This window comes from Salmo trutta, chromosome 32 (genome assembly GCF_901001165.1).
Source record: "Salmo trutta chromosome 32, fSalTru1.1, whole genome shotgun sequence".
In the NCBI taxonomy this organism is placed as follows: domain Eukaryota; kingdom Metazoa; phylum Chordata; class Actinopteri; order Salmoniformes; family Salmonidae; genus Salmo; species Salmo trutta.
In genome coordinates, this window is record NC_042988.1 from 10,707,457 (window position 1) to 10,728,296 (window position 20,840).

At 42.5% G+C, this 20,840-nt stretch overlaps 1 protein-coding gene across 1 annotated transcript; it reads right to left on the reverse strand.

Annotated features, from left to right (window-relative positions):
- Positions 1 to 7,753: 7,753 nt before the first annotated feature.
- On the reverse strand, positions 7,754 to 20,248 carry LOC115171050 (zinc finger protein 281). The gene is made up of 7 exons (XM_029727515.1): positions 20,090 to 20,248; positions 15,955 to 16,408; positions 13,179 to 13,274; positions 12,850 to 12,976; positions 12,377 to 12,460; positions 12,093 to 12,211; positions 7,754 to 11,819 (listed from the first exon to the last, which is right to left on the reverse strand). Exons 2-7 carry the CDS (start codon positions 16,351 to 16,353, stop codon positions 10,224 to 10,226), a joined length of 2,421 nt encoding a protein of 806 aa, XP_029583375.1. The 5' UTR covers positions 16,354 to 16,408; positions 20,090 to 20,248; the 3' UTR covers positions 7,754 to 10,223.
- Positions 20,249 to 20,840: the final 592 nt, after the last annotated feature.

The following is a 20,840-nucleotide window of genomic DNA, read 5'->3' on the forward strand; positions in this document are numbered from 1 at the left end:
TGCAACCTGGTCTCATAGACTAGACGTCAGCGGGGTTTAGGTGGCTTAGGCTTTACAGTGAGTCAAATCGTGGGCACCGTCCGAGTGAACAAGAGACATCGGCGTGGCATGCCATGGTGCACTTGACTGGCGGGCCTTGGGGTAATTACGCATGCTTAGATATTCAAACTGATAAAGCAATATTGTGCAACACTCTTTGGTGTTTCTCTGACAGTCAGAGCCGGCCAGTATTATCACCGCGCGCATGTAAAGCAGCAATGGAATTCAGTCACTTGGGTGACCTGGCAGAGGTCATGGTTGGTATGAGGTAAACGCATCCAGGTTAATGATACTTCGTGCGTGGAGCGAGATTAACTGTGAACTTCTGATACAGACAAATAGACTGCTGGCGTCTCTTTGGAGTTCTCTCAGTGTCCATCAGTTTTCAGTTGTTTTCTCATCAGACTCATCAGACATAATGGTGTTTTTTTTCTCCATTTGATAGCCTACAGGACTTGTTTTCGGATGTATGTTCCACTTCTATTTTCATTGGTGGTTTTATGCAAGCATTTGTCCAGTCAGAAGTTGTATATTCTTTGTGATGAGTCAGCCTGGTCTCATAGACTAGAAGTAACATTTTAAACATAAATACGTTATACAGAAATACAGAAAATTAGTACGATATGTTACATTTGGTATGGTTACATAAGACAGATGGTTACTTAAAGTGGAACTGACAGCGTTTTAACCACTTTGCAGATATGACACAAACAACTAAATTAACCGGAAGGTTGCTGGATCTAATCCCTGAGCTGATGTAACAGTGTAGGTTCCGTCCCTCTCCTCGCCCCAACCTGGGCTTAAACCAGGGATCCTTGCACACATCAACAACTGACACCCACGAAGCATCGTTACCCATCGCGCCACAAGAGCCACGGCCCTTGCAACGCAAGGGGAAACCCTACTTCAAGTCTCAGAGCGAGTGATGTCACCGATTGAAACGCTATTAGCGCGCACCGCCGCTAACTAACTAGCCATTTCACATCGGTTACACTGACAAGGTAAAAATCTGTTTTTCTGCCCATGAACAAGGCAGTTAACCCAGTGTTCCCTGGGTGCCGAAGAGGTGGATGTCGATTAAGGCAGCCCCCTGCACCTCTCGGATTCAGAGGGGTTGGGTTAAATGCGTAAGACACATTTCAGTTGAATACATTCAGTTGGACCACTGACTAGGATTCCCCTTTTCCCTTTCAATGCATATTTTATATAATTCCCCAATACATTTCTTGGTAGGCCAAAAAATATTACTCTCAGGTTGTAAGTCACAGCTGGCCTGGTACATTGCTTGCTGCCGCCACCCATTCAGTTTCAATGACTCAATATTTTGAACAAAAACAGATGACTGTCTGTAACCAAAGCTGGGAATGTCAATAAAATCAAACTAGCAAGGGCAATGATCACAAGTCAGTCAAAACGTGGCTAAAAGGCTAGCGCACGTGTCAAACGCGTTATATTAAAATGCTATATACAGCATCCTAAGTGGACGTTACAAAGGGCCTAATTTTTTCTAATAAAACAATGGCCAGCTTGGGTCACATTTGCACATAAAAATAAACAAAAATAAAACAGGCTGTCTGGCCTGCGAATTTGTAGTTTTTTTTATATGGGCTAGCGTATCAATTTCTGTAGTTGGCTATTTATTTAGCAAGCTAAAAACACGGAGCCTAACGTTAGCTAGCTATCTAGCTAGCTGCTGGGAGGATATCATGTCATCAAAGGAGTGGGTGAGTGACCTTCTTTTTCCCCTCTTATTGGTTTCCGGTGGCGACAGAGATGCAGGTGTCATTTGGTTAGCTAGCAAGAAATGTGAATCACTTTGCTAGCTAGCTAGTTATGCTGAACTTGAACGACTGTTATCGACTGTCAATCAAATGTATTTGTCATCGATCAAATGGGCTGGCAGGCAGGCAAGTTCCCATTCAGTTGTCAAAACGTGCGTTGGGACAAGCATGCATTGGGGCAAGCTGCAGAAGGACGAGCAGGCTACTATTCCCCATAGTTTATTAGTGCAATTTTGACTGCCAACTAGCTGAAAAAGTTTGACAGGGTTTATCTAATGTTCCCTCATTAGATTTTAGCTCATCTCGCTCTGGCTAGCATTAGTTGTTGATCTTGTTGTTGTTGGTGTGCATAGGCAACTGAGGGAGAAAGAACCTACCTTTTTATTGTTGTATGATCAATAAAATTGTGAAGCTCCCAAAATGTAAGAGGACTCCCATCGTATTTACATATTCGCAGAAATCCATTCAGGTGTATTTTGTGTCTTTTGGCGAATGCGTTCTAATGATCTAAAGTCGTGCTGTTGCTACTGCCTGTAAACACAGTCCAATTTAAAGATAATGAGGGCAGGTCTGTGTGGCAGTAGCATACAGGCCCACTGTAGCTCTGACTGGGTAAGGTGCACCGGTCTACTTAGACTCCGGTCCTGGACAAGACATATGTTTTTATTAGGTTTTATTTATTGCAGTGTTGATTCATTGTCCAAACGCATGGCCACTTTCCCACTTTATAGTGCTGTACAATTTTCACAAATACCTTACTATACGTCTTTCCCAAACATTCTATGAATTTATGAAAATGTGAAAATGCTTGTCAGAAAATGTGGAAAAAGGTGTCATATTCTTCCTGGGGGTGTATATGAACAGATTTTTACAAGATTTCAGGTTGCTAAAACGCTGCCACTTCCACTTTAAGGCAAAAATGAAAGTATGGCGGTTGGTGAGGGTGGATGGGTAGGAGTATAATGCTAGGAATATAGTTGGGTAGGCGTATAACCCAAATGTTGCATGTTCGAATCTCATCACGGGCAACTTTAGCATTTTAGCTAATTAGCAACTTTGTAACTACTTACTACTTTTTAGCTACTTTGCAACTACTTAGCATGTTAGCTAACCCTTCACCTAACCTTAACCCCTAACCCTTAGCCTAGCTAACGTTACCCACCTAGCCACAAATTGGAATTCGTAACATATCATACGGTTTGGAAATTTGTAACATATTGTACGAATTTGCAATTTGTAACATATCATATGAAATGGATGATGGACATCCACAAATTAATACATACCCAGGGCTGAAAGTAAGCTGAAACGGTCCGGTACAGAGTACATGCAAAATAAATAGTGGGAGTACTCTGTACCGGTAAACCATGAGCCTATCACAATAATTAAAACATAGATTCCAAGAAAACTGTAGGCTATTACACTATTTATCATTACTGCTTGTCAGTTGCATAAAAAAATTGTGAATAGACTCAACAATAGCACTGAAATTTTGCCAAGGCAGAGATGAGTGGCCGAGACGCGGTGTACGCATCAATTCAGGTTACAAGACTTGTGTAGGCCTAATGAATGATTGTAAGTGGTCTCTTTTTAAATTCATCAAATGGTACTGTATGGATACCGGAATTATTTTAGTGTGGAGTACACTCTTAGAAAAAAGGGTTCCAAATGGGCTCTTCGACTGTCCCCATAGAAAATCCATTTTTTGTTCCAGGTAGAACTATTTTGGGTTCCATGTAGAACCTCTGTGGAAATGGTTCTACATGGATCTCAAAGGGGTTCTACTTGGAACCAAGAAGTGTTCTTTAAGGGGTTCTCCTATGGCAGGGTTCCCCAACTGGCAGCCATTTGGCCGAATTTAGCCTGTGGGTGGTTTTATTTGGCCCCCCAAGTTTTCTGAGCAAAAATAAGAAAAAAATGAATATTTTATTTAAATGTTTTATTGTTGGACATAAAAGTACGCTTGCCCGTTTTAAAATAAATTGACTATGTTGAGCTGAAGAACAGAATGTACAATGAAAGCACAGATCTCAAAATCACCCAATCTCAAATGATTTGTGTAGCCAAGCAACTATAAAGTTAGTAAAACGATTTTAAGTCATGACTAATTATCAAGGAAGTCATTACTCAGAAATGGGGTCAATAAAATGTACCACTATGTCATTGTGTTTTCCCAAGGAGTGGTCAATGGTTTTTTAAATGTATCATACTGAGTTGTCTAAATGTTTAAATGTCTCAACTCTTCAGTTGTCTAAAGCGCAACGAGATCTGGCGACCAGACTAGAGCTAGACACACCCACCTACATCTATAGGTGAATGTCTCATTGAAAAGATCCAAGATTCAGCAGTTCTGACCATCATGTATCTGGGAGATCTCTAGTCAGTTTCAGGACGAAAATGGCGTCCAACCAGAGTCGAAGGTCTCAATCTACATTTGGGCAAAATGTCCTTGAATCTCCCGTACTGTACTATCCCCAAAACAACACCAGGCCCAGTCCTGGTTGAGGAAGAAGAGCCTGCAGCTCCAGACTGGACAAGTTCAGCTCTGGCCTTGGTCACTTTGAATGGAGTTCAACCTCCTCTCTCATTATTGTTTACTACTCAGTATCCCCTATATATGTAGCCTTTCTCCTACACAACCCAGGTCAAACACTGTTGAATTATCCAGTGCTTTGATGAGAGGAGAGAAACAAGCTGATAAAGTCTAAAAGAGAGAAAGAAAACTGGCAGGCCACTCTAGGCTTTCATCAAAACAGTGTTTAGAGGCCAAGGTTAAGTAAGTGCTTGGCCTCCTTGATGATCAGCCAGGAACACCTTGACATTCTGCTCAGCACAAACTGGGAATCAACCCCATGGATTTGAGCTTTAATACAAACAGGTATGTAAACTGTATTTTTCCTTGTTGCTGCACCCCTATTGGCATTATGGGTTTCTTCCTGTACGTTTCATTTATGACAGGAAATGTGCAATGCGACTGCTTCCACGTATCAGATTGGTCAACAATGTGGGCGTATGATGGGATGACACAGCCCACTGACTAAGCCACGAATAATGTCTGATGTATTATACACAATTCATCCAAACACGCTCACACCTGATACAACTAACACAGACATACAGTAACATGAGTCAATGTCAAGCCACTGGTAAATGAACAAGGCACTCTTTCATGGAGATATAAAGTAGAAAGCTTTTATCAGAGTTGGCTACATATTCTTTCATTGGAGTATAACGAAAGACAAATACAGAGGCCAATATAGCATTGGCAACATCAATGCAGATATGAAATTGACTAGATCACTACTAAACACTGGTTTTGATTAAGAATTCAATATGCAGAAGTAGGTAATTCACTCAGGTCATAGAAACATACTCTAAATATGTAGGCTAATCAAAGGTCAATTATCAAACACATTCCTACATGTAAATGCATAGAAAACACATATGGGCCTCTGAGTATTGCAGTGGTGTGCTTGCTGTGCCACTAGAAGTTCTGGGTTCGAGTCCAGGCTCTGTTGCAGCCGGCCGCAACCGGGAGACCCATGGGGCGGCGCACAATTGGCCCAGCATCGTCCGGGTTAGGGGAGGGTTTGGCCAGCAGGGATGTCCTTGTCCCATCGCACACTAGCGACTCCTGTGACGGGCTAGGCACAGTGCACGCTGACACGGTCGCCAGGTGTACGATGTTTTCTCCGACACATTGGTGCGGCTGGCTTCCGGGTTAAGTGGGCATTGTGTCATGAAGCAGTGCGACTTGTCTTGGCTGGGTTGTGTTTCAGAGGACGCATGGCTCGCAACCGTCGCCTCTCCTGAGTCCGTACGGGAGTTGCATTTTTTTTTTTTAAATCAACACATACACATGTAAATGCCGAGAAATGGAATACGTGGCAATGTTGTCTGACTAACCTGGGGAAGCACTTTAATTCCTCAAACAGTATCTGAAGAGGAACTGACAAGGCGTCAACTCACCAGTGCATAACCATGGGAGAGTGCAGCGCTTTTGAAAGTAGGCATCCTTGTGGGAACCTAACACCAACATGATTGTTATTTTGACTCATAACCCGCCCGTTTAGGGTCATGGAATATTGTGTGGATGAAGGGCGGGTGGGTGGCGGGCGGGTTCAATAAAATCAAATAAAACCATAAATGTATAGCCTAATTACTGTGCGATTTATATCTATAGGCTACATTTAGGGTTTTATTGTATTATTTTGAGGCTATCTGGCATTAGGGCCGTAAAAAAGGCTCTGCATGGTCAATCTGACATCTGCAGTGGCAGTACGGTATTTACTGTGATGCAGCCTATAGAGAAGTCAGAGCATTAAGAGCCAATTTATGCTCGATCCGAAAATACAGACGGAGACTGTATGGAGGCACGCAGAGGCCAAATTGAGCTCTGCACCGCATTGCTCACCGCATTGCTGTGCGCCTCTTAAATTTTGTAACAAAGCAGAGAGCTCTGTATAGCGACGCATTGACATGATCGGTTGACGGTAGGTGGGGGCAGGAGGTCCTATATAAACTTCCTTCACAACAGCTCTGCGCTGCTCTGCGACGGGCAAGAAGTATGAATGCCCTGACTTCTGCAGCGCCTTTAAAGGGGAGTTTGTGTTTATACAGGACCTCCCGCCCCCCACATCATGTGAATGCAGAGCTATACAAAGACCTCCGCATTGTTACAAAATTTGGGAGGCGTACAGTGATGCGGTACGGAGCTCAATTTGGCCTCTGCGTGCCTTGCATCTTGAGAATGCAAATGTGCAATTAGTACCTCTACCCCTATCTTGATCAGTATCATAAAAGCTGATAATATTTCAACCACTTAAAATATGCATCCAAGCCAAATTGAAATATCAGATAACATGTGGGGTCATTTTTCACAGCTCTCTGGTCAAACTGATGTCATTTGGAAATTCCACATTTTTGGGGGGGAGCATTTTCTCCCCAGTGCCTAAAGGTATTTGCTTCATGAAAGAAGCAGAGATGACATTGAGAAATGTACTTATGTCGACTAGGTTGAAGCATTCATTCTGTCAATTTCTGAAATTCTGGTGAGCAAGGGTTTATTTAGTTTTCATGGGCAACTTAAAACATTAAGCCCTTTCCACTGAAGGTGAAAGCTATGATCCCTTATTGATGTCACTTGTTACATCCACTTCAAACCAGTGTAGATGAAGGGGAGGAGAGAGGTTAAAGGCGGCGAGACAAAAGATAAGTGCCTTTGAACGGGGTATGGTAGAAGGTACCAGGCGTACCGGTTTGTGCAGTTCTCGACAACGCTGCTGGGTTCACGCTCAACAGTTTCTTGTGTGTATCAAGAATGGTCCACCACCCAAAAGACATCCAGCCAACTTGACACTACTGTGGGAAGCATTGGAGACATGGGCCAGCTTCCGACACATTGTGAGTCCACTTCCCAAAGAATTGAGGCTGTTCTGAGGGCAACGAGGGGGGTGGGGGGGTTCAACTGAATATTAGGGAAGTGTCCTTAATGTTTTGTACACTCAGTGTATAATGAGAAGCTGCATGTATCTAATTATAGACAGTTGACTAAGAAATCGATAGCTTGGAAAATACAAGGTTCTATCTTCAAAAAGATGGATTCTGAGAATTGGCTTTAAAGTTCCAAAGCCTCATCGGTTTGAATGGCATCAGCAATTTTCTTGTATTCTTTTGAACTTAACATGAAATTGGGGTATTGAGTTAACAAACAGCTGACCCGCGCACCACTACCACACAAAATGCATCTCTGACCAACACCACATAGGTTTCTTTCTGTCCCATGACTGGGACTAAGGACAGTAGGCCCTAATGATAAAGACAACTATTCCCTTAAGTCAACACCTCATGGACAACGTGTATTCACCTATTAAGTGTAAAACACCATTAGAACAAACCACTTGTCTAAGTGTCACACCAAAGTCAACAAAATCTCTCAATAACAGCATTTATTGTTTTTCCCTAATCAATTATAAATTCATTGGACAGGTACAGCCCTGCAAAGCATTACAAGAATCTGGAACAAAATAAGAGGGAGGATAACGTCAGCTACAAATTTGGTGTGCAGACAAAAAAAGAAATTGAATTATATCGGGGGCAAGATTTAGACGTAGTGTTTGTAAACAATAGGCATACAATATAGGAAGTAACAAATGTTACCTTGGAGACAGTTGAACTGTAGACTGCACTGGTTGGCATGATTAGGCATTTACAGAACCCTAAAGCAACAACATACCCTGCTTAACAGGTGTTAATGACATTTATCGGACAAGGTTTAAAAATAGCCGCATACAACAGACAGCATCTCTGCTCCATACAACAAACCTTTTGTCCTTTGTCCCTGCTTGTGTGTTTACAGTGATAACGAGGTATATAAAAGGTCAATGTCTTTATTGTTCACCCCTCAGCCTCCTATCCAATAAAAACAGAGCACGGTTGTAGTGGTCAGTCATTGTTCCCTATGATATTGCAACATTGCAGTCATTCAGCCATGTTTCATGATTCTGTAAGACAAAAAAGGGGCATCAGGAAAGAAAACGATAAAATAAAAATAAAGGAGTGATAGCATTTCTAGCTCAAAAGGCCAGTCGTGGCTATGAAAGAAAATGCAATTGTTTGATTTACAAAAAGTACATCAAATAAATTAGATTAATTGAAGGACTGCAAGAAATCACATAATCAAAGGATGCATTAGACACAGGCAGAGAAATGTACATTTCATTTAGACAATGTGTACGTCCACAATGGCACCCTATTCTGCTATGGGCCCTGGTCAAAAGTAGTGCACTTTATAGGGTGCCATTTGGGACGCACACAATTTATTTGTAGGCAACATTTTCCAGGACTAGGCACCCCATTCCTCATAAAATACCATTGTGGTAGTGCCAGCACACCAGAAATGTCTAATGCTTTGGGTTTGTTATAGGTATATGGGTTAGATTTAGTCACATGATCATTTCCTTACACGTTTCCAGGCTCTCTCAGTAACAGGGGAAGAAATATTCAGCCACTAATACACTTAACTTCAAATAGTAAAGCAAAGATGCTAAACAGAGTGGTGAATTACTTTATACATTTATTCCCAATTTAACTTAATACATTTCCATAAAACAATCCCTCCCTCCCCATGAATCTACACGTGATAACATCCAGGACATAATGCTAATAAAAAAACTCCCCAGGCCCAAACCACCCCCTCCCCTCACATACCCTCCCAAACAAGACCATGTCATCCCAACCAAAGCCCCCCCCCCCCTCACAACCCATTGCTCAATATGCTTTCAACCCCACATCTGCATATGGAGGTAACCCCAACCCGATCAATACAAATCTTTAGAAAGCAACTCCGTTTGTTTCAAATGTCTTCCATGATCTTATGGGGTAGTTTAGTTTATTCAATGAAATAAATGGCTCAAAGTGCTAATCGGATTCTTTTAAGGAAAGTAAAGAATTGAAGAGGAAGAAGAGGGGAGAAAGATGAAGGCAATTCCACAGCTGTCCAACAGCAACCTCTATTGGCCAAAGAATATCGTCACTATGTTCTCCTAAAACTAATAAGGAAAACAATTTACCCCCAAATCCAGGCCCCTCTCACTTCCTCTACCTCACCTGGCAGTTCCCCAGAATGATTATAACTGTTATTATACATTTATATATTGTTATAAATATATATGGCCCTTATTGAAAGAAAACACGAGTTTCACATTGACAAGAAAGTACCATAATCTCTATATAGCTAAGTGGAAAGTGTTCTCAGTGTAAGTGAGCTGACAGCAGCCTCCATTATTTGTTGCACTCATCAACCAAGGTATAAAACACAAGAAATAACCAAACAAAGCATCCTCTTTGTAGTTGCAAATACACCTCTAAAATGAGTGCTCACTGCACTACACAATTTCCTCCGTTTACACTTTTTCCTGAGTAATACTTTTATCCTTGTAACAGACAATATCATTATTTCTTTTTTTGCAATTTCAGTTGTAGGCTATTCCCTGCCCCCATCATTGTTATTCCCATTATTATGCTAGCTACAATTGTAAAGTTGATTGCTAAAACCCTTAAGCTCATGGGAGAAAAGTTCATTGCTACTCTGTTGTTTGCTTTAAAAAGGTACTTTTCATTCTAACGATTAACGAGCAGACCAAAGATGACACAAAAAAAGATGAAGAAAACGGACTAAATACATAGATATTTACTTAAAAAATATATCTTAAAAAATTGCATTTGAATAGGCCTTGAAGACCAGCCCTGGGGAGAGGGGTGGGGCACAAACATAGCGGCAGTGTAATAATAATAATTAAAACTTCACTTAATAAAAATAATAAAATAGGCGCACAACAAAAAAACAAAAAAATACTGGACAAAACATGAACCTCCAACAGAATGCTGTCCCCTACCAGGCCCTCATCTGTAGCTTTGGCTTGTTGGGGTTTTGGAACCTGTACTTACTGCCTCATTGACGTCGGCTAACAAACTAGTATACCCTGAGAATTCGGAGACTGGCGTCCTTATCCTGTGGTCCACCTCCCCGCTAGAGTCAGCGCCGTACGACAAGGCGCTGCGGCTGGCCGACTTGAACTGAGATCCAAAGGCCTGGGCAAAGTTCTCGATTGTGTAGGAGCCCTTGGAGGGGTCCAGAGAAGCCAGGTTCTGCGAGTCCTTCTGGCTGCCCAGGTCAGAGGGGCTGATCTGATAGGAGGAGGGGGAAGAGGAGTGTTGCTTCTCCATCTGGTCAGTGAGCTCCTGAGAAGGGGTAAGCTGCTGGTGGGTGGCAGGCTCCAGGCTGTTTAGGTGGAAGCCGTGCTGTGGAGAGGAGCCCGACAGCATCACAAAGTGGGACTTTGGCATGGAGGAGGGCAGGGTGGGAGAGGCCACAGGCTGGCCGAAGCCACACTCCAGAGGGGACGTAGTGTACATGTGCTTGTCTGAAAAGAGCGGGTTGCGTTGGTGGGAGCTGGTGAAGGGCCCTGTAGCTGGAGGCCCGGGGCCCAGGGGGAAGCCTGTGTTGTGGCTGGTGCGCTCCAGGGCCTGCAGCAGGAAGCGAGAGTACTCGTGCATAATGACCGTCTTATCTCCAGACGGGCTGGGGGAGTCTGCATCGTGGCTCAGGTCAGAGCCGTCTGCTGAGACAGGGTGCAGCGCCACGTGCTGGTCACTGAGGTCAAAGTGCACGTCGTGGTGCGAGCCGTCTGGTTTCTGGGTGTAGTGGTCCAGCAGGCTCTGCAGCACCTCGTCAGGGATCCCCGACCTGTCGTGCTTATCCACGCCCGTTGGGGAGGAGTCTAGCAGACTGAGGGGTGAGTCGCCGTCCATCACGCCCGAGACCACCCCCTGGATAACCGACTGCTGGGACGACAGATGACCAACGTTGACCTCATAATCGTTGGTGCTGCCCCCTGCCACCCCGGCCCCTGATGCTGCACTGTTGGCCGCGTTAAGGTAGCGCCTCTTCTTGAGGAACTGCATGGCGTCGTCGTAGTTACTGCTGGTGGGACCCGATTTTGCCTCAGAGCCCTGCATGAGGCCCATCGCGACCATCCCCACACCCTGCTCCATAGTGCCCTGCTTGGCCTGCCCCAAGCCCGCCTGGTCCAGGGCCTTGCGGTTAGCCTTCTTGAAGGCCATCTTAGGGGCTTGGCCGTGATGCTCGTGGTGCATACTGGGTCCTGGCGGAGTGGACGAGGACACAGTGTGATTCTCCACACTGTAGTCATGGAGACTGTAGCCTCCCGACGGTGCCCCATGGATGTGTGCTCCGCCCAGCCCTCCTGCTTCCGCCGGCCCTGCCGCTTTCTTCCTCTTGCGCTCCCCTCCCTCACCAGAGTTTTTGGACTTGCCCCTCTTCCGGCCCGAGGGCCCAGCGTTTCCCTGAGTGATTCCGTAGCTGCCCTGCCCAATGTCCTCACAGCCCAGGTCCAACATCCCGGGCTCCAGATCCTTCTTTATGGCTTCTCCACAGGTTCGCTTGTGCTTGAGTAATCGGTCTGTCCTGGAAAAAAACTGCAGGGCAGAGAGACCACAAGTAGGGTACAGACTGTAAACAGCAGAATGGGATAGACACGAAGACATTTTCATTACGAGAAATATAACTTGTCAGGTCATGCCATAATGGAAGTGGGCATATTAAGATGCATTGTCCTTGAGGGGACATTTGTCTTGGCCATTCAAAAGTGCTGCTGCTTCCACATGTTAAAAGCAGACATTCATCATAACCACCCCCCTCCCAACACACATCATCCTATTTCAGTAGATTTTCCATGTGGAGGTCACTACCTGTTGGCAGGTCTCACATCTATATGGCTTTTCTCCACTGTGGGTCCTCTTGTGTCTCTCCATGTGGTATTTCTGAATGAAGCGCATGTTACACTGGTCACAGCAAAAAGGCTTCTCTCCTGTCAGGGGAAACATCACAGAAAATCTAAAGAAAAATAACCATCTACAAAACATAGTTGGATGACACAATGAGCAAAACTATTGGTGCACAAAGGTAATTGATTGTTTGTCTCACATGTCATTAGTGTGCTTGACGTGTGTGTGGGATTTGACATTCCACTCACCGCTGTGGATCTTCTCGTGCCGCTGTAGTAGGTATTTCTGGATGAAACTCATGTTACACTGGCTGCACCTGAACGGCCTCTCACCTAAGGCAACACCACAGCCACAGTTAAATCCTGTTTGCCTACTCCATTGAAAACTAATACGGCACTGGTTTCATTTCAAAGTTTCCTACAGTGACTTTGTGAACAACCTAGTTTTTCTAACACACAAGATCTATTCCAAACATTTCTGGAGAGCTTTCAGCTTTTATAATCTAGTGAAAAACTAACCGAGACCACACAGAATGCTAGAAATGAACAGACATTTTGATCAGTGGCGTAGGTACCTGTGTGAATGAGGACCTCCCATAACAAACATATTGTCTATCTACTCAATTCAACACAAATACTCTTGTTCCTCAAGAGATCACTTTCATTTAAAAAAAATAAAATAAAAATTAGCATAGTTGATCAGTCAGTAGAGGCCTAGGTACCTGTGTGGATGAGGACATGTCTGCGCAGGTGATAGGAGCTCCTGAAGGATGCGCCGCAGTGCTCACAGATGTGGAGCTTCCCGTTGGGCCACAGGCTGCCTCCATCTGCATCCAGCATCATTGATTGCTGTTGGACAAAAGGAGGTCAATTCAACCACCAAATTCAATTTAACTCATTCAATGTATGATCGTTTCACTGAAGATAGAAACTAAGTTCTGGGAAAAAAATACTCAAATGTAATGGACCCTCAACTATTAAAAAATGAAGACCAAATTTCAGTGAATGAATCATATCTAAATCAAGATAACTTAGGATGCATATCACACACCTTAGGCTCTCCACGTTTCCTCCGGGGCTTGCCCTCCTCACCATTTGACCTTTGACCTCTCTTTCCTGAAGACTCCTTTCCTAACCGACTCGGCAGCTGGGAGGATGACAAAAAGGGAGGTGCAGAGCGAGAAAGACAGAAAATTAAATGAGCACTTGAGAGAATGGGAAGGGCCTAGTTCAGTCACACATTCACATAGCCTACATATTGCACGTGTACACAAAACAAAAAACAAACAGACTCATGCAGCATTTAGTGAAAGCTCATTTGAGCCATTGCAGAGGGCTGCCTTGGGAAAGGTGCCAGAAGGTAGAGTAATAAACCACATATTTATGGCTCCCTCTGTGCATCTCTCCAGACACAGTTAAGCCGTCATTCAAAATGGAGAGCTGCTCTTCATTTAGGATGCGTACCAAATGGCCTATATAAAAGGGAATAGGGTGTCATTTGAGAGACACACTTAGTAGCCCATAGAAAAGGCCTATGCTTATTAACTAGCGGCTCAAGTCTAAATGCAGACTCATTAATATTCAGCATGTTGTTCACTCACTATGAAGAGCAATCTTCAAACAAAAGGGTCTGTGGTTTGGGAAAGGGGAGGGACACTGGGATTCATTGGGACATTGATCCCCCCCACCCACACTGCCATTTCAAATTACACTTCCCAACACCATATGGATACTAAGAGCATGGCTGTCTGAAACGGCATCCTATTTCATATATAGTGCACTACTTTTGACCAGAGGCCTATAGGCCCTGGTCAAAAGTATTGCACTATATAGGGAATAGGGTTTAATTTCAGACAGCCTGAGTGTGGATTGGTACATGTGAGAAAGACGACAGCACTCTCAAATATCAACCAATCATTGTATTAGATCAGGGGTAAGGCTAGCCAAAACAAACCTGTCTCATTTCCTCAACCAAAAGAGTGCAGACCCAGTGGGCACAAAATGGCTGTAAGCTCACAAGCATGCCATTATCCTGAAATTAATAGCACCATTTGGGGTGCTCTGACTGCACTCCAAATTAAACTACTCATAACTTTAGTAGGGAATCGCCTTTTTGAGGGGAGAAAAATGTTTGTCTTCCATTCTCCTCAGTAATATAATAACAGTTAAATAAAAGGTTAAATAAAAATACACAAATAATGTAAAAGTTAATGTAATATATTCTCTAAAATGTCCTTGGATAAACCTTTAAACCATATTTAGTGAGCAAGAAATGATACGTCTAGCTTTTCAATGAGCATGCAAGTGCTGCCTAGTAAACTCTGGAGCCTGGCTATTGTTAGGCAGAGAGAGAGCGTGTGTGTGTGTGTGTAAAGACAATGTGTGAGTGCAAGCTCAAACAAGACGACCGTGTCCTTGCCAAGAAGTTTCCATTCACACAGAGGCCCAATCCAAATCATTTTGGGAGGGACATATTTTGCATTTGATGTCTTAGATTTAGGTCACCATTACTAAATCCTCCCTCTGCTGCTCCCCCCCCCCCCCCATTCCCCTTATCCATCAGTCTTTGGTGAGATTGGCTATTTTACAAGCCCGCCCCCCGAAAGGCAGGTGGACATCTGATCAACCAAACCTCCAGAGAAACATTTTTATTTGTAATTCTGTGGTGAATTAGACATTTCAATAGAGAAAATTTGCTTTTGTTTACCCATGTTCCTCCTTATATCATACTTATTTTTTAACATAACAAAAGAGGGAGATTTTGTGTGGGTTAAGGCCAGGCACCATAGGCTGAAATGACATTTTTGCATTTACCTATCAATTTTGAGATTGTTGACATTTTAGTCCATTAACATTAGTATTTTCCAAAAATCTATATAAAAATATCAAACTAGATGAAAATGTATATTTTCTTTACTTTCTCATACTAGTCATCAACATTTTTATTAATTTGAACCACTCATTTCAAAGCTCACTAGATTGAATTACACAATTTAAAAGCCCATTTCATAGAGAATGTTACAAACTGGACTATATAGTAACTTACCTTGAAGAGATGGTGATTGGGTCTATATAAGCGTTTGATAGCCTAATTTCACAGTACTTTTCTTTAACTGCAATTTACCGAAAGTCAGACTCTTCCCACAACACAAACTATTTTTCCTCAGCTTCAGAAGCATCTGCTTTCACCAAATGCTGTATGGTTATGATTAGATAGTCATCAGACTTGCCCAGAGGAAATTGTTGATATCTTGTAAATTTTTTAATCTAGGTAAGATCTTGTTGGGAAAAATATGCCAAAAATGCTTTTTACGGATGTCTATGTCTTTAGTATTTTACAGATAGGAAGACGAAAAAAGTATTTACCCACAATCTGCTCTGGACAAGTCTGGTCCCGGAGTGTCTTAAAATGAAACCAAAATATTGAGGCTGACTTCATCCAGTGTCCAGAAATATGGATTTGCTTGATATGCAATCATATGCATATTTAATGATATTTTATTTAAATATGCAAATTGGGGCAATATATGTCTGAAAATGTGTAATATCAAGAAGATATTTGTGTCTACATTCAACTGGTAAAAAAGTCGATTGTGATAGAATTAAGATTTTTTTTTAAATCCCTATTATGGTGTGGTGCCTTGCCTTGAATTCTCTGGTCTAAAGAACAACATTACAGTCTGGATTCCCAGACACAGATTAAGTTCTGGACTAAAAAGCTCTTTCAATGGAGAATCTCTATTGAGAATGCTTTTTAGTCAACGACTAGGCTTAATGTGTGTATGGGAAACCAGCCCTAAAAGTATCAATGTGTCAGAAGGCCTTACGTTGCCTTGGCTAAGGTCATGCACCAGCAAGTTCTGGTGGTTGCCCATGGACACCTCCAGGAGCTCTGTGCTCTTCCCCGGGCCTCCAGGGTACAGCGGCAGACGGTAGTCATGTTCTGTCATCTTCTCCTGCTTGATGTCCATGGCATGGACGTAGTCCCCCACCCCTCCATACCCCCCCAGGCCGCCCATGCTGCAGTCTGGAGAGTCCCGCTCCTTCTTCAGGATCATCTCGTGGGGGCCTGGCAGGTCCTGCATAACAGACTGGGCGGCCAGCCGGGTGAAGCTGGTCACAGGGGGCAGGTGACTGAACATGATCATGCCAGGGGAGAAGTTGGAGTCCATGCTCCCATTGGAGCGCAGGAAGTCATTACCTAGTTTGTCTTGAATGATGCTCATGATGAACTTGGTGGTGATGGGCAGATTCAACTACAGGGAGCCAACCGGAACCATCCTGGGGAAGAAAGAGCAGGAGCTGAAGTAAAATGCAATCAAACTTTATTGTCCATATGTTACAGCGAACAGAAATGCGTCTTCTGCTCTAAAAATGTGTATCTCCCCAGATAGCATATGTGAAGCCAGAGCGCAACACTCCTGGATGAGTGGAAAGGAAACATTAACTGGGTGGATTTTCCATCAGTGATCTATGATGGTTTATTTTTGTTTACATGTGCTGCAGACACCAACTCACAGGAAATAAATTAACTGTCCAGGCTAGAGGTCGACCGATTAATCGGAATGGCCGATTATTTAGGGCCGATTTCAAGTTTACATAATCGGTAATCGGAATTTTTGGATGCCGATTACATTGCTCTCCACGAGGAGACTGCGTGGCAGGCTGACTACCTGTTACGCAAGTGCAGCAAGGATCCAAGGTAAGTTGCTAGCTAGCATTAAACTTATCTTAACATAATCACTAGTTAACTACACATGGTTGATGATATTACTAGTTTATCTAGCTTCTCCTGCGTTGCATATAATCGATACGGTGCCTGTTAATCTATCATCGAATCACAGCCTACTTCGCCAAACGGGCGATGATTTAACAAGCGCATTCGCAAAAATAGCACTGTCGTTGCACCAATGTGTACCTAACCATAAACATCAATGCTTTCCTTAAAATCAATACACAAGTATATATTTTTAAACCTGCATATTTAGTTAATATTGCCTGCTAACATGAATTTCTTTTAACTAGGGAAATTGTGTCACTCTTCTTGCGTTCTGTGCAAGCAGAGTCAGGGTATATGCAGAAGTTTGGGCTGCCTGGCTCGTTGCGAACTGTGTGAAGACCATTTCTTCCTAACAAAGACCGTAATTAATTTGCCAGAATTGTACATAATTATGACATAACATTGAAGGTTGTGCAATGTAAAAGCAATATTTAGACTTAGGGATGCCACCCGTTAGATAATACACAGAACTGTTCCGTATTTCACTGAAAGAATAAACATTTTGTTTTCGAAAGGATTGTTTCCGGATTTGACCATATTAATGACCTAAGGCTCGTATTTCTGTGTGTTATTATATTATAATTAAGTCTATGATGTGATATTTCATAGAGCAGTCTGACTGAGCGGTGGTAGGCAGCAGCAGGCTCGTAAGAATTCATTCAAACAGCACTTTCCTGCATTTGCCAGCAGCTCTTCGCTTTAAGCATTGCGCTGTTTATGACTTCAAGCCTATCAACTCCCGAGATTAGCCTGTCAATACTATAGTGCCTATAAGAACATCCAACAGTCAAAGGTATATGAAATACAAATGGTAGAGAGAAATAGTCCTATAATTCCTATAATAACTACAACCTAAACTTCTTACCTGGGAATATTGAAGACTCATGTTAAAAGGAACCACCAGCTTTCATATCTTCTCATGTTCTGAGCAAGGAACTTAAACATTAGCTTTTTTACATGGCAAATATTGCACTTTTACCTTCTTCTCCAACACTATGTTTTTGCATTATTTAAACCAAATTGAACATGTTTCATTATTTATTTGAGACTAAATTGATTTATTATATTAAGTTAAAATAAAAAAGTGTTCATTCAGAATTATTGTAATTGTCATTAATACACATATCGGCAGATTAATCGGTATCGGCTAATTTTGGTCCTCCAATAATCGGTATCGGCGTTGAAAAATCATATCGGCCGACCTCTAGTCCAGACAGTGACTGGAAGAGCAGCATTGTTACAATGGGCCGTCCCTGAGGAATCAGTTTCATGCCCGGCTCTGATCTCCCCACCAAGTGCTTAGCCGGATTAATAATGAGGGTGTGTGGGTCAACAACAAAACAGCCACGGTCTGGAGTCTGACTTTTGTGAATTATGGTATCCTAAAAACATGGTGAAGTAGAAGGCTACTTTAGAAAGTCTTCAGTCAATCTCAGATGCAGCTAAATTAACCTGGGTAAAAGGTATAGCCTATAACATGTTCAACCCTGACATCCTATGAGAGAGTGGAATGAACCTGAAGCTGTGTGTTAATCTGTCATCCTATTTGAGGACTAGGCTAATTAACTAAAAAAAGAGGTGAGAGCCCAGTTAGGTTCTACAGGTAGTGGGAAAGTCATTTTCTGCATTTTATTCTGTGACTATGGGTTGTCATCATCATAGGAAACCCATCAAACAAGGGCTTTAAAGTTAACGAACCAAGCAAGAGTAGCCAGTACTAGCCACCGAAATCATGAAGCAAAATTAAACTGATACCATGGGTATAATGCAAACCGTTGGCTCTGTAATATACTTGTATATAGCTACAGGAAGATTAGGTTGATCTCAAAAGATACAACTCTCATACTGTTCAAAATTAACACTTTTCTAAGCTAGCTAGCTACCTTCATACCATGAAATTTGAGATGACTGAGGTCAGTCATGTCTCTGCTGCTGTGCTATTTTACAATGCCACGAGGAATGAGAGGATTCCAAAAGGCAAATCAAAATGGAGTTTTTGGAATGAGAGGAACAGCATCCAAAAACCAGTGCATCACCTTGAGGAAAACATCAGATGCACTGATATAGCCTAACTCGGGGTGAAATAGCTATAAACAAATATTTCAAGCAGCAATTTCATAATTGTAACATTGTCCAGACTACCATTACCTTGCCAATTTATTGTATTCAGTTGAATGGCTTTTCAATGGTGTGTTTTCATTCACAAAACACAGTTCATATGAATAGTTTCAGATTTATCACGAATAACTTAATCGTATCTGAACTTCATTGTCTCCACCAGCATAGCTAGCTAGCCTAGCTCTATTGCAATTGCATTGGATGCAACTTGCTAGCACGCCGATACCAAATAAAGCTAACAGCTAGCTAACAGATGCATATGTAACATGCTACAGCAAAATGGTATGTAATGTAAGTAAGCGTTAGTTGAAAATGAAAATGTATTCAGTGTTCAAAAATAATGAAGTACGCGACAAATCGGTTCGCAGCGCCAAGCTGTGATTTATTCATCTAGTGTCATTCACTGGAGCTAGAAATACCGATAGCTAGCTACTGCTAACGTCTGGCTAGCCACCAAACAATTAGCCATTTGGCTAACCAGCCTGCCAGGCCCTTTGTGATGCAGGATCATGCAATTATTAGCCAATATGGCCATCAGTATAACAGTTATACTCGGTAAAATAAAATTAGACCATACACTGAATTTAACATTACACCAAACATGTGAGGATCTGACGTTCTCGCCTGACGTAGTCCTACATCGATTCTAAATTATGGAATTCATTCCAAAATAATTTTGATTGACAAACTTGCGAGAAGACGTATGCACGCGCAAACGATTTCACACAACACGATGTGTTGTCATTCGTTAACATATTTCGAGCGCCTCATTTTCGGTTATGAAATACATAATACCTGGCTAACTAATGAAAACAGTTGATACGGTTGATATAAACAAGTTGAACCTCTAATAGGCATTGGGTGAGGACTGAAAGACACCATAACTGAGCATAATGTGCGACGTACCCATAACAAATGGCCCATGCAACTCAAGCGAACAATTGATGCTCGGCTCCAGCAACGGTATGCTATGTCTAGCGTTGCGCTTTGTTGTCTGTCCCACACTCTTGCCGGAGTTTCACATATTTAAACTCGCCCAAAATATATATTTCCTTTTATCTTACCAGTGCATGACCACCAATAGCTCTTTCGGCGGGTATATTTCACCTTTGGTCGTCCGTTTCAATCTTTAGAGCCCAAACATTGTTCTCCCGCAGAGGCTGTATTCCTTCATTTTGTCTCAGCGCGGGGAATTATGGGTATGGCGGACGGGTCCTGCGAAGAGTCACAGACGGACGCTTTGATCTGGGACAGGGGAGCACTGGGCCGGGAACAAACACGCAGTGCGGGGACATATGCATTTTCATTTTGAACAACACTGTTGCCTACGTACGCCAAATTCGACAGAAATATAAGTGTAATTTGTATTCCATTCATTTTATGTGTGTTAGCATAGGCCTAATGCCTTTTAACTACCTAAACCAGATTAATGATCAGATTAAAATTAGAATAAAACATTCTACATTTAGGGTAGACTATGCATCCACAATATCCAATGAGTTATTTACTGAAACCTAGGTAAACAAATAAAATAAACAATTGACAGTGTGAATAATGGTTCCAGCCTTGAGGATATTCTCCTCCCTCATTGCATACACGTTTCAAAACTGTGACTGCCCCCCTGGGCCCCAATTACTGAAGAAATAGGACACATCACCATCTCTTAAAAGTGTACATTGATAGAGCTCTGCTATTCAATGATACTGTGCTGCATGGATATTGTGGCATATTTAGCACAAAATAAATACATTCCTGAAATAGCTTTGACTAATTAGTCACAGTGGTCTGGTCTCCTGTGAACAGAGTGACCCTTAA

What these genes read in the sequence shown, in the direction of transcription:
- LOC115171050 (XM_029727515.1), bottom strand. Translation starts at nt 16,353, where the DNA reads ATGAGCATCATTCAAGACAAACTAGGTAATGACTTCCTGCGCTCCAAT. An exon ending in GGAAACGTGGAGAGCCTAAG is followed by an intron (nt 12,977 to 13,178) that starts GTGTGTGATATG and finishes TTTGTCCAACAG; the next exon opens with CAATCAATGATGCTGGATGC. An exon ending in GCACGAGAAGATCCACAGCG is followed by an intron (nt 12,212 to 12,376) that starts GTGAGTGGAATG and finishes TTCCCCTGACAG; the next exon opens with GAGAGAAGCCTTTTTGCTGT.